Source organism: Neopsephotus bourkii, unplaced genomic scaffold (genome assembly GCF_033783945.1).
Source record: "Neopsephotus bourkii isolate Nb327-2 ecotype Australia unplaced genomic scaffold, CSIRO-AGI_Nbou_v1 NB_234, whole genome shotgun sequence".
NCBI classification, from domain to species: Eukaryota; Metazoa; Chordata; class Aves; order Psittaciformes; family Psittacidae; genus Neopsephotus; species Neopsephotus bourkii.
Genome location: NW_026900744.1, coordinates 16,696,741 through 16,710,008, shown reverse-complemented (window position 1 = coordinate 16,710,008; position 13,268 = coordinate 16,696,741). Strand labels below are relative to the sequence as shown.

At 39.4% G+C, this 13,268-nt stretch overlaps 1 protein-coding gene across 7 annotated transcripts in view; it reads left to right on the top strand.

Moving 5' to 3' along the window:
* The window catches only part of CEP350 (centrosomal protein 350), a 76,561-nt gene that overhangs the window by 55,781 nt on the left and 7,512 nt on the right, over positions 1-13,268 (top strand). For all 7 annotated transcript variants that reach the window (XM_061345568.1, XM_061345573.1, XM_061345571.1 and 4 more), the window contains 7 exons: positions 2,924-3,084; positions 3,501-3,640; positions 4,408-4,490; positions 5,172-7,246; positions 8,239-8,640; positions 8,728-8,874; positions 9,882-10,004. In XM_061345568.1, coding sequence (XP_061201552.1) covers positions 2,924-3,084; positions 3,501-3,640; positions 4,408-4,490; positions 5,172-7,246; positions 8,239-8,640; positions 8,728-8,874; positions 9,882-10,004 — 3,131 coding nt within the window. The remainder of the gene's footprint in view (positions 1-2,923; positions 3,085-3,500; positions 3,641-4,407; positions 4,491-5,171; positions 7,247-8,238; positions 8,641-8,727; positions 8,875-9,881; positions 10,005-13,268) is intronic.

The window sequence follows — 13,268 nt, the reverse complement described above, 5'->3', positions numbered from 1 at the left end:
TCTGTGTTTTAACAGGTGACACATCTCCAACTGTCATGTTGTAAGAAAGCAGAATATGGTTCAGCAGCGTACAAACATGATTGTTCTCCTTCTGAACACAGCCTGGCTTCAGAAGCAGTATAGCTTTGTTATCATGGCAGTATGAGTGAGCCCATTGCACCTGCCCTAGCATGCACAGAATGGATGGGTGCTTCAGGAACCATGTTTTTATTTTTAGAGGAGGGTTTGAACTGTGTGCAGTAAAATAGGGCCTAAGGTTGCATTTTGAGCTGTAAATTGCAAGATCTACTATATGGACTCATTATACTCTTTTACCCAGTATCAAAGCTGGCTACCAGTAAATGCTAAGGGAGAAAATATTAGAAGTGAACTGGTATGGAACAGTCCTTTCCCTGGTGTGTTCTCACAGTCTGTTAGTCACATGGATTGCAGGACTTCCTGCGCCGTGGTTCAGTGGTCACTATTGTGAGCTCTGGTAAACTAAAAGTCTGTTTTGAACCTTTCTGTACTTCTGGTTCTCAAATGTGTATTCCCCAGTGCAGTTGACAGAGTATCATGAAATACTTCTAGCAAATGAGACAGCATCTTCCTGCCTTTTTTTGTTTTAATTTCCTAAACTCATTCTTAAGTCTTTACTGGGAAAAAAAAAACACAAGTGGCTCTATTGTATGTGCTGGCTGTTGTTCGTGTCTAGATGGATGGCTTCCTGGTATGTGTACATACCCAGTCATTGTGGTGCTTGATGCAACAAGCTTAATAATTTTTATTTTGGGTGGGGTTTTCTGTTAATATTGTATACGTGATTGCAGTAGAAACACAGAAATTGGAGGCAGCCATTCTCCTGATGGATAGATAAATGAATACATGACACCTAGGTATGTGTACTGAGTGATTTGTATTGGGATTCTGTCTGGAGAGCATTCAATAACTTGATTATTTAAAGTTCTGACTGAGCAACCACGTAAGAAAGCTATTTGAAAATTAAAGCATGTAAAAAGGGGTCATGAAAACAATCTTTTGTAAAATAAAGTGTTTGCAACCTTTGATTTCAAATGTTGAGGAAGGTTATGAGGTGAGAAGCTGATCACAATGGTGCTGGTTTCACAATATATCATTCCATTGTAAAGAGACAAATCTCCCGAGCTGCTGAGTAGTAATGAAGTCATTGCTATGTCAATCCTATCCATGCGTAGACAAGATCATTAAAGATGAAAGCATGTGCAGATCTTTCCGTTATGAGTTGATCAAGAAAAGATATAATTATATAGTGGTCACGTGAGAGGAGTTTGTTCATTACAGGGACATTATGAAGTACTCCTGATTAGCTAGTAAGATTCCATTCTTTTTGTGCTGTTTCCTTTGTTGTTGTTTTTTTTTTAATTCTCTAAATTATTAACAGCAGTTGTTAATGGCAAAAGAATACAGTAGTTTGATTGTATTTACTGCCTGTTGGTGGTGGTGCAATCCTTCATTATGGTGGTTTGTTGTCGTGGGAAATTTGATTAGCAAAATGTCGAGCTGTTCCTGCTAGCTGACCAGATAATACTGGTGACTTTAATTCTAGGATGTTCAATAAAGCGATTGATGATTATGAACATCCAAGCTTTTTGGTCCAGAAAACATTGTAGGTAATACTGAGCATTATAAAAGCAAACCAGACAAGTTCCTTCTTAAGAGCTGTAGCTGCTGCTGTACAAGTGGAAGTGGGACATAAGCTGCTGGGAGGAGCTTCAGTAAGGCTATGTCAGATCAATATTTTGAAGAGGTTTTGATACTTAACTGTGGTAGCACCAGTGTGAGACAAAGATCTCATTTTGCACTGTGTTCATATACATTTTAAACAAGAAACAAGTGGACATAATCAGGTGTGCAGAAAAGAATAAGTAACGAGACACGAAGTCAGTCTCTCTGTAAAATCTGAGAGACTGAGAGGTAATTACAGCAAAAACATCAAAAGTAGCAGAGTTACTGGTAGAATGGGGTTATCATGCAGAGAATGGATCTAAGTGTCTGGTGTCAGTGTCCAAAGGGAAAAGAGGTAGAACATTATCATAATCAGGACTGGAAAACCAGGTTGCAGGGAGTTCTGGGGTTGGAAAGGAATGGAGATCATATTAAAATTTATGAAGAATAATCATTAAAGAAAAATAACGTTCAGGTGGAAAACAGCTACAGTCAGTAATGACATCATAGGAGGATCTGTAAAACTAAATTTGGATCAAAGATAAGCCAAGTAGCTTTATATAAGCTATTTTTGAGCAGTCCACCACATGTCTAAGTTCAGTGCTACCCCCATTCACCCTGAATAAATTGTCATCCTGAAGCCTGACAACAGTGAAAAAATCTCTGCATGGTTCAAACTGACTTTCCTTCCAGCAGTTGAGCAGTCAGCTCTCAATTTCATAGATGGATTTAATCTACATGGCAAAAAATGTAAATGGGCCAGAACCCTATTTTGCAGTCCGCTGTTCCAAATAAAATTCTCATCACTGAAGTGTACCCTGCATCTTGAAACTGTGTACTGTGATTGTAAACAAGTATTTTTTTAATATATTTTTGATATGCATTTTTGAGTTGTCATATTTTTTAATATGTCAGAAAAAATTAATTTCAGCAACAGCTGACATGATAAGCTGTTAATGAGGTAGCAGCATAAACATCGGTGGTTGATGTGAACAAGTTTAGGAACAAGTACTGTATCAGAGCCTTTCTCTTTTAAATAAGATGCAACTCTCATATGTTGTATACTAGTGTTATGAATCTGAGAGCCTACTTTAAGAGACTTGGGATGTTACCATGTTGACATTAAATTCTTTGAGATTTTGCTTGGACCATATGTTTTATTTACTAGACTGTTTATTGCTTTGTGTAAAACTGTTCTGTGAGGTGGAAGTTTGCAAAGACTAAAACAAAACTTTTTCAGAAACCACATCTGATCAAAGCGACATTGAAGGACGGATCAGGGCCCTGAAGGATGAACTGCGGAAAAGGAAGTCTGTGGTTTACCAGCTGAAAAAGGAACAGAAAAAAAGACAGAAGGAGAGACTGAAGGCCCAGGAAGCCAGTTTGATCAAACAACTAGAGGTTAGCAACAGTAGGAAGAAGGGTGACGTGAAAGATCATTAGCCTTGGATAAACCATTACAGTATGGATGTTGTTGGCAGACTATCCTATCAACAGCTATGAAAGACATATTATTGTGACTGTGTTCTGGCTATTAAAACATTTTCAATAATGAACCACAGCCTTGAAGCAAAAATGCTATTCCCTTCTAAAATTTATATCTTGAATGGGTTACTAGCAGTGCTCAGGGGGCTTATGTATGTTTATACACATTAGTATCTGAGCCTAGATTAAAGAGTGTAATTGATTTTTTATTTATTTTTTTAAGTATAGTATTCAGAGAAACCAAGTGTCTTCTTTATTAACTTAACAGGTTTTGATTACCAAATTGTAATTGTGGTTTTATAGATTGACAGCCATAACTTTTCTGTGTGCAGTCATATGATGAGTTTATCAAGAAGACTGAAGCAGAGCTGAGCCAAGATCTGGAGACATCGCCAACAGCCAAACCTCAGATTAAAACTCCATCCTCAGTTGCTGCTGAAAAACCTAAGATCAAGGCACCACCGCTCCATAGGTAACTGGGATTTCTTCTTCTTTTTGAGGAACTGTGGTGAATACTGTTTTAGGAGAAACCATGAGTTTAGCAGAAACTTTAAACCCAAACAGATAACTGAAACATTAAACCATGAGTTTTAGCTAGTTTAGAGACTGGACAGTATCCTGCTGACCTATTTGCTGCTCTCACTGAACCCAAAACAGATAAGGTGGACTGTCCTTGGAATTGTATGCACTTCCCTTTTCTCCTGCCCAGTCTTTCAGGTCCTATTTTCAAGTTCTTTCTGAACATCTTTCAGTTGTGCAAGATTTGAGCCAAGTGGTTTAGTGGATTACAAATGGGAAGAAATTTTTTTCTCGTTTTGGTCACTTCTTATGACCAGTATTATTGCCTGCAGCACTGTGTGAGGCAGACCATCTTTGCAACTTAAATCAGGTTTGGTTCTTGGGTTTTAAAAGGCAGAGAATTCAACCGATTTCTGCACTTCCTACTGTATTTTTAAGTGTTTCATTTTGTCCAGCAGATGGTGCAATTTTAGTGCATGCCAGTAAAAACCAAAATATTTTTAAAAAATCACTTTTCAGGACTTGCCAAACTCTTCTCTGCGTCCCCATTCCTATTTTCTAGGGTCACAGTATGGTGACAAAGCAAACTGCTTGTTATCATTGGTTTGGCCTTATAAATGCTTGCATTTCCACTTTTATCTATTCAAAAATAGAAAAAAAGACAAAGCAACACACTCTGGTTGTAGCCATGATTCATGCAATTATATTTTTCATATTTAGGCCTGAGACAGCTAAGAACTGGAAATCACTGGCTGAATCAGAGCGATGCAAAGCATCTTTGGAATCCATTTCAGAACATGCAGGTATGTAACTGGAAGAATTTGTACTACAGATGAAGATCTTGGAAGACTGTCTCTTAAAATTCTTTAAACTTCTCCTTGTTGATTCAAGAAGAGGTTTTAAGAGAGAATGCAGACTTCATAAAAGCGTAATGATCAAGCTGTATATTTATTTAGTAGGCTTCTGGTTTCATTGTTTCCTGTATATTCAGCATTTAGTTTTACTCTGCTGAGGTTTATGTGAAACCATAATTAAGTGACAACCTTTTCCCTTTCTTTTATTTCTTGTTTATTTGTCACGTCAGGAAAGTAAGAAAACAAAAAATAGTTAAGAATTTAGGAATAGGGTTGGGTTTTTATAGATATTCTTCAATGTTTGCTGTTGATCATTGTCTAATAATAATATACCATTCTAATATTGGTTGTATTTGCAGCTTGCAAACAAATAACTGAGCCCTTACTTCAGGGTCAGTGTTGTATGGCGTTGCAAAATAGTGGTACAGGAACAGTATCGGAGAAGAAGCATTAGAAACCTGGAAGTAAAAGAATGTTGCTCATGTTTATGGGACAGCTAGAAATATATGTTTCCAAGGCACCAGTTTGTAACTTCTTTAGCACAGAAACCTTACTGTTAATTTTGTTGCCTGTTGTTGCAGTTTTCCATTAAACAATGCAACTATAATTCACTTTTTATTTTCCTTCAAGATACTGTGTCATCAAAAACGGAGAGATCTGTGTCTGTACACACCAAGAAGGTGGCTGTGACAGATGTTCATGGAGAAGAACCTTCTGGAATACCTTCCTCAGTTTTAATGTCACCAGGGCATTCCAGAACAGGATCCGGTGATTCCTTAGAAAATGTACCGTTATCATGTTTTCTCAAAGACGTGAAAGACGTTAGCAGACTATCCCATGGGTCAGTGAGCAATGCGGTAAATGCATCCAGTGATAAGTCTGCCTTCAGTTACAAATCTGAGATACAGGAATACTTGGAATACCTGAGGTCAGAGGAACATGAAATTGAAGGTTCTCATGTCAAACCTTTGGAGAGTTCTGATGTCTTGTTGACATTAAGTAATGAACAGGAGAGCTCAAAGGACATCCTTGCAAAGCAAGTCCTCTGTTCTGAAAATGAACACTCTCAGAAGGAACTGTTTAGTTCGGCTGTGGAAAGTCTTCACGGTACAGAAAAAATCTTGGAACAGAGACTGACAAATAGACATGCTGTAACTGTCCAAAACACGGAAGAGTCTTCTTGCAAGCTCAGCAGATCTGCAGAGGAAAAAGGTTATCTGCTTTCGGAACATCTCTTTAGTGAAAAAGAGCCATCATACCTTGAAGACTTTGAAGGATCCACCTCCAGAAAACAAGCATCAATTGAAGAAATGCTTCCTGGGGAGCGTTACAAAGATGACTTTGAAGCATCTCTTCTTTCCCCTAATGGGGAGTCACTGAGAGAGCGGTCACAGCACACACAGACCAGCAGAAGCAGATCCACCAGCCTTGGCAGTGATGGCGAAGTCAGTGAATACCTCAGTGACAGGTCTCTCTCTCTCTCTGGCAGTGTGCATTCAGAGAGGCTATTAGAACTGAAGTCCCCAACAGAACTTATAAAAAATACTGAACGTAGAGATGTGGAGCAAGAGCAGGCCTCTGTTGAATCACCACTGTGGGCCGCTGTTTCAATCATAGAAGAAACAGATAGTTTGCCAGATTTCAACATTGGTGATAGAGTACTTGTGAGTAAAGTTCAACCTGGAACATTGCGATTCAAAGGTCTGACTAAATTTGCCAAAGGCTTTTGGGCTGGTGTAGAGTTGGATAAGCCTGAAGGGAACAACAATGGAACTTACGATGGTATCAAATATTTTGATTGCAAAGAAAAGCATGGTATTTTTGCTCCTCCTCAAAAAATCTCTCACATTACAGAAAGTACCAATAGCTATTTAGACACAAGCAATGATGAAAACTCATTCTTTGATGATAGACTGGAGAAGCAATACAAAGCCTACCAGAAAGACAGAGGAAGTTCCAAACCTGGCAAAGAGGATGAAAGCCAGAGCAGAGATGTAACAGGGAACTATTCCCAGGATAAAGGTCCTGCAGACACAGCTGTTTCAGAAGCCTCAGCTGAGGAAAGGCTTGATGAGAAGTTGTCTTTTAAAGCAAACAGCAAAAACATTTCTGTAGCTATTGAATCATTTACCCAAGAACAGTCAGTGGTGGGTTATCTGAAGCATGTTGTAAAAGAGGAGGCCAGCCTTGCTCCTCTTATTTCTAGTGTTGCAGATGAGATTTCCACTGTTCAGTTGGATGACATCTCAGATTTCCTTTCTGAAAAACTGGAGAGGCAGAAGACACTGGGAGAAGAATGTGCTGAAAAGGTAGATGACCTCCTTCCTGGACTTGTGGAGAAGCCTGCAACTCCACTTCTGGATTTGCTGACAAAAGAGAAGAACCAGTTGGAAGCACAGCTTAGACTGCCACTTAGAGAAGAAGACAAGTCAAAAGACCAACTGGAAAAAGTCAGTTTGCTGACAGACCGTCTACTTAGAGATTTTGTAAAAGACACAGTTGATCAGTTACAGCAAATAAAGAAGGTCAGGAATGAGAAAATCCAGCTCAGCAACCAGGAGCTCTGTGATGTAAAAGAGGAATACAGTACCCCATCCCAGCAGGTAGAAAAGCAAGTTCCTGATGGACTGAATAGCTTTTTCCTGAGTTCTGAATTTGAAGATGAAAGAGAAGAACTTTCCTCTCCAGACATGTGTCCCAGACCAGTGAGTAGCAGATGCCTTGCACTGGTTTTAAGTTAATAATTCCTTTGACTGATGATGATTGAATCTGAGGAATGCTATGTAGCACCAGTTTGTTTTCTCCCAAGTTCTGTTGGATGATGTGTCCATGTCTTATGTGTCTTGTCTTATGTGTTTTTTCTTACATATCCCAGTTCATGGCTTGTTTTGGTAGCCCTACAGGCCAGAAGACACATTTTGGCACATGAAAGTGAAAAATACTTTTTCTAGGTTGCATTCTGCTTACACATTCAATTTGTATTTAATCCTTATCTTTGGTTTTTACTCTAAAAATGGCAAAATGCAATAGATTGTTAGCTTACCTCTGTTTATTCTTGATATGAAATAATGATCTCTAAACATAGTTTCTCTAGAGGTCATTAAGGTATCAGACTGCTCTATCCTCTCAACTAATATACCATGAGTAGTGGAAGTTCAGGCTTCCTCAGAACAATCATTAATGATACAGATACAGGGCTTGGCCTTTCTGCTGAAGATCCCAGTAAATCTGTCTGCTTTGCCATTGATCTCAATATATTATCATCACAGGAAGCTTTGGCCCATTTCACCAGTGTGAGCACTGCTCAGTCACTGAAACAGCCATCACCTGCTAAAAGCTTTTAGGCTGTTGATTTAGATCTGAGACTGCTTGTAAGAGAAGTGAAAAGTTGTATGTCACATTACCAGTTTTTAAACCACTCAGCCTTTTATGGAATTAAATGTTAGGACAGACAGTGGGCAGGATGCAGAGTCTTTTAAGCTCTGTAGGAACACTCTGAAAGCATTTCTCAAAAGTGGTAGAAACCCCAAGTATTTGAATCAAAACATTTTTAATTTTACAGTGGGATATTTATTATTTTCCTGAGTATTTGTGCATATATTGCCAGTTACACAAGTAGGGCATTTAAAAATGTAAGCTGAGTTAGACAGGAGTGTGACACTGCTTTTATATTTAATCTGTGTCTCTTAATTCACAGGAGAGTCCAGTGTTTGGTGCCAGTGGTCAGGAAGAGCTTGCCAAGAGACTGGCAGAGCTGGAGCTCAATCGGGAGTTCCTGAGTGTGCTGGGAGATGATCAAGACTGGTTTGATGAGGACTATGGCCTGAGTTCCCGTAAGGTCCAGCAGAAGCAGGCTGAGGAACCAGCAGTGCTGCCCAAGGTAGAACCTCAGAAAGTGCCAACAAAGCCATGTGAGGAGCCTTTGGCAGTCCCTCATACTGCAGTGGAGGTGGAAGTTATGGTGCACGCAGCAGCTGAAGAACTCTGGAAATTAAAGGAGCTGGGTCATGATCTTCAAAGTTTCAGCCTTCATACAGATCTTGATAGTACTCTCAAAGAGCAGGACACAGACACTATAAGCAAACAGGTTTACAAGAAGGTACAGTCTTCAGACAGTTTGTTCTTGCCCTTTTAATGTTTCTCATGAACAACAGAAGCCTTAGCTTTTACTTCTTTTTTTATTAAGGTGGTATTTGATTTAACAAGAGAGATCTTTGGGGAAATGTTTGCTGAGGATCCTAATCTAAATCAGCCTGTTTGGATGAAACCATGTAGGATTGCATCTGCTTACTTTCGCCGAGTGAAAGATCCAAATGATCTGGATGAAATCAAGGTAGGAAGAAACCTTTGCATTTCAGGGAATGTGAGATGAAAAATCATTGTACTGGCACTTGCCTGAGTGTTGAAAGATCATACCAGGTGTATCCACCAAGATAAAAGCTGAGAAAACAAATGAGATTGCAAACCTGAAAGGGAGTTTGTCAAAATGGTCCAGGTTTTTATTCAACATGCTTGCTTCCCTGTCCTTTTGGCTGGTACTGGTTGCTTTTAAACCTCAGTCCTCTGTGCTGAACTGCCAGGATGACCTTGATTTTATAAAATTGGTATGCTGACAGTCTGCTGCTTTAGCAGATTTCAGTGGAACTCTGTACAGGCATGGATCCAAGGGTAGGGTTGGGCCAAATGGGATGAGCTGGATTTTTTTGCTCAGACACACCTGTGCCAGCCTCGCTGAGGACAGTGGGAGTTTGTAGGAGGGACCCAAAAATTGACTAGTGAGGGCATTGTTGTATTTGGTACACCAGAGGAGGTCTCCTGTTATCTGAGGTAGTGCTCAAGAAAGGACAAAACTCCAGAAGGCTGGAGCATGACTGCACCTAGGTTAAACTTGCAGGGCTAGACATTTGGAAAAAAACTGTCTCTGAAAATGAACAACAAAGAGCCTTCCATACAGCTCACCAAGACACAAATGAAAATTTCAAACTATGAAGACTTCCTTCTCCCCCCGCTCTTCTTGCCCCCCTCCCCCACTTTGGAAGGTGGTAATTGTATTTAAAATGAATTGTCATAATCTGTTTGCTGTTGTGTTTAATTGAAAGTTTCTGTTCTCAGGATTGTCACAGAAGTGGGTGTCATTCTCCACACACACACACACACACACACACACACACACACACACACTTCTGGATTTAATAATTGTTCCTCCTGTTCTGCCTCAAAAACTTTCGTTCTGACTTCATGCATACACCCTGTGTGTCTTAGATAAACAGAAAGGTACTTTGTGCATACATTCAATTTCTTAGGCCCAGTGTGATAAATCTTACCTTTACTGTTCTGTAGAGCTTCATTGCAGCTGAAGTACTGAAGTTGTTCAGCCTCAGGAAGGAGCCTAATCACAAAACAGACTGGCAGAAGATGATGAAATTTGGGCGGAAGAAACGAGACCGAGTGGATCATATACTGGTCAGTGGATGAAAATAAGCAGTTATGTCACATACTGTCCACCAGACTAAAGCGTGACATACAGTTGCATTTTTCAGTATTCAGTCATGCTGTTTAAAGAATCCAAAGTGTCTGTGAGGTTGTGTTTTATTTAAGAGAGCACCTGAATGACAAAAAGAGAAGTCTAGTACCAGTAAGTGAAGTAAGGTGACTTGAGTGAATTAGCTGTTCATACCTGCTAGTTTGGCTGGGTTATAAATTTGCTTACTGCCAAAAGGTTAAAGCATGAATTCACAGAGGAAGCACTGAAATATTTGACTGAAAGGAGAGTAAACTTTTTTCTTTGGGAAGGGAATATGTTTTTCTTCTTACTTTATTTTAAAATATTTTAATATTGAAGTACTGTCAATCATTGGAGATAGTAATATGGAAAATTTAATAGGCCAGACTGCTAACCAGATTCACCTGAAATGTTTCAGAGTCATTGAGCTAGAACTGCAAAGACTTCAAAGAGATAGTATGGAACATGATAGTCCCTGGTAGAAGGTAACCAGTCTTGACAGATGGTACACACAGCTGAGCGTTTCCTCTAGTACTTGACATGAACTAGTGAATGCAGCTGCCACTACAGCAGAGACAGTTCTGTGTTAAAACTGCGTAAGAGAGCGTGTCTGGCTGTGTACTAGTTTTTGAAAGTTACCTGTTGGCTTGTATTGCACAAAGATTAACATCTTTATTGGCTATAATGATAGTGAAGGTTCTGTTTGGGAATATGAGTCATCATGGACTGTGCTTCACTTAATTATACCTGAAATTGATTCCACACATATAAGTAATTTTGAGTCATGGGTCGTGTGGTCTTTTAATTGTCCATCAGTGGAAGGTTTCCAACACAGGCTTTTTCCCAGGGTTTTAATTGTGTGTAAATAGAATATCTAAGCACAGAACTTGCATATCATAGGAAGCTTGACTTGGGGATATAAAGGCTATTAAAGCATGCACAAAAAAAGTCCTATGATTAGAACCCTGAGAAAACTAATGGTACAACTTATTTACTAATTACTAATTTCTTTGAACCATACCTAGAAAGAAAGATTCCTGACTGGAAAAAATTATTCTAATTAAAGGCATCCAAAGTGCTTTAAATCAACAAGTTCAGATGATCTGATCTGCAACTTAGATGCAGACTCAGACATCAGAGATTAATGGAGCTCTGACAAGTTTGGCTTAATAAGTAATGTGTTTAATTTTATTTTGTTCTCACAAGAATATGGTAATAAAATTTTAGCTGAAGTCTGGGAATAACTCTGTGAAGGTTGCAGCAGTGATTTAGGAATAAGGCTGTCCTGGTGGCAGTGCTAGCAAATTCATACTGTAATATGAGACACTATAAGAGAAACTTCTGACTGAAAATGTAAGGAGTGCTCAATTTATCTTACCTTGTTTTATTAAAATTTCTGTAAAACACGAAGTATCTGGATAGTTTCCTAGTGAGCCTCTAACTTGTGCTTAAGGTCATGAGTTCTGTGATAACACAAATCCTATGTCGTAAGCGGATATACAGGCCTGTGAGAGATCTGCTACCTACCCCCTAGTAGTGGGTACACTCACAGTGTAGCCCTAAACGGAGAGGTCAGTTCTGGAGTTTTACAAATCTTGTTCGAAGTATATTTAAGTAGTGCAACACAGCAGTTTCCTGAAAGACAAATCAAGGCTTTTTTGTTAAGTTTAGGTGTTGTGGAAGCTTCTTCAGAAATCATAATAAAAATTGTTCAAGTTTTTGTGAAAATTTAGCCAATAGACACCTCTTGCAACGTGCAGGAAGTGTCAAGTGAATACATATGAGCTGATTGATTCTTCACATTCTTTTGCCGCTTATAAGGCAAAGGCTGTTAAAATAAAACATGATTTCTTTAAAGCAAAGGTAAACATTCTTAGGCTTCTGTTATTTGCATGTAAACTTTGAGCACAGGTCCTTCCCAGTTTCTTCATTTCCCCAAGCAAAACTAACTTTCAAATGAAAACATCCTTTGATAGTTTTCTGTTGAGGCAACTATGCATTATTAGTTACTTAAGTGAGAGGGTTGAACACATCTGACTGTTCAATACGGTCTGACCCAGTATTGGACAGGAACTAGGCATGACTTAATTTCTTCTGAAGGCACAGAAGCAAGTGCCAGGCTTACTCTCTCACTGTTTATCCCTGGATGTGTCTTTCTGGGTTTATTATACTACACCAATTCCCAGTAGTTCTCATCTCCACCAAAGGTTCAGCCCTGTGGGGAAGGGGCAGGGCAGTAGAAGCAGCCTGTGCTGCATTGTTGCTTTTCTGTGATCTGGGTTGTGTGGGTGACTGCATGGGAATGCATCCTAAATGCATTTGCACTTTTCTCTGTGCTTCCCTAGCATTGACACCAATATAGTTAGCCTTTTTTCTTTCTTCCAGTGACAAAAAAATGTCTTCCTCTTACCCTTTTCTGCAGCACTGTTAAGTTTGATCAGGCATTTTGGTCCTCAGAAGGCATTTATATTGGTATTTCTTAAGAGCTCTTTCTCATCTGCTGGATAGTTGCTCCGGTTATTAACATTTAGAGCAAATCTTCAGTAAATAAGTACAGGGAAGATCTCATTTGTGAGAAACTACTTTGTTCAAAATAAGGTTAAAGGAATGTTTAGGTGTTTGCTTTCTTCTTCTGTGTGTTCGCATTGCCACCTTTATCGTGTGTATGCTGTCTGTGCTTTGTGGGAAAATCACAAATGTAGATGCAGGCTGAGGTGCTGCATTTCAGTTCATCAGGGCTGCCTTCATCTTTCAAAACCTCTGTTTAAGCTACAGCAAGAGCTCTCATACCTCCTCATTTAATTTCAGGTGCTAACAATAGACTGTTTCCACTCTTTTTTTTTTTTTCCACTTGGGTCTTCAGCCAAAAACTCCTGATGCTGATCAGTTTGCATGGGGTTAGAACAAACTCTGCTATTGCTTTCCCTGCCACCCTCTCTTCCCTTTTATCCTGAGCTTGAGAAAGCAAAGCTCACATGATACTGCCAAGCCTATGTGTTTAGCTTTTGCACCTGAGAAGCTTGCCAACAGAGCGCTGAAAAGTATTCGATCTTCTGACCTTTTGACTTAACATTTAAGGTGTTTCTCTTTGTGCAGAAACTCTGTAACAAAGCAAAGCTGTTCCTATAAAGCTGGCTTAAGGAGGAGTCCCACTTCTGTGGCACCTGACCTCTAAACCCAAGGGGAACGTAAGAGTTAAAGAGCATCAAAGCCTGTTTGCACAC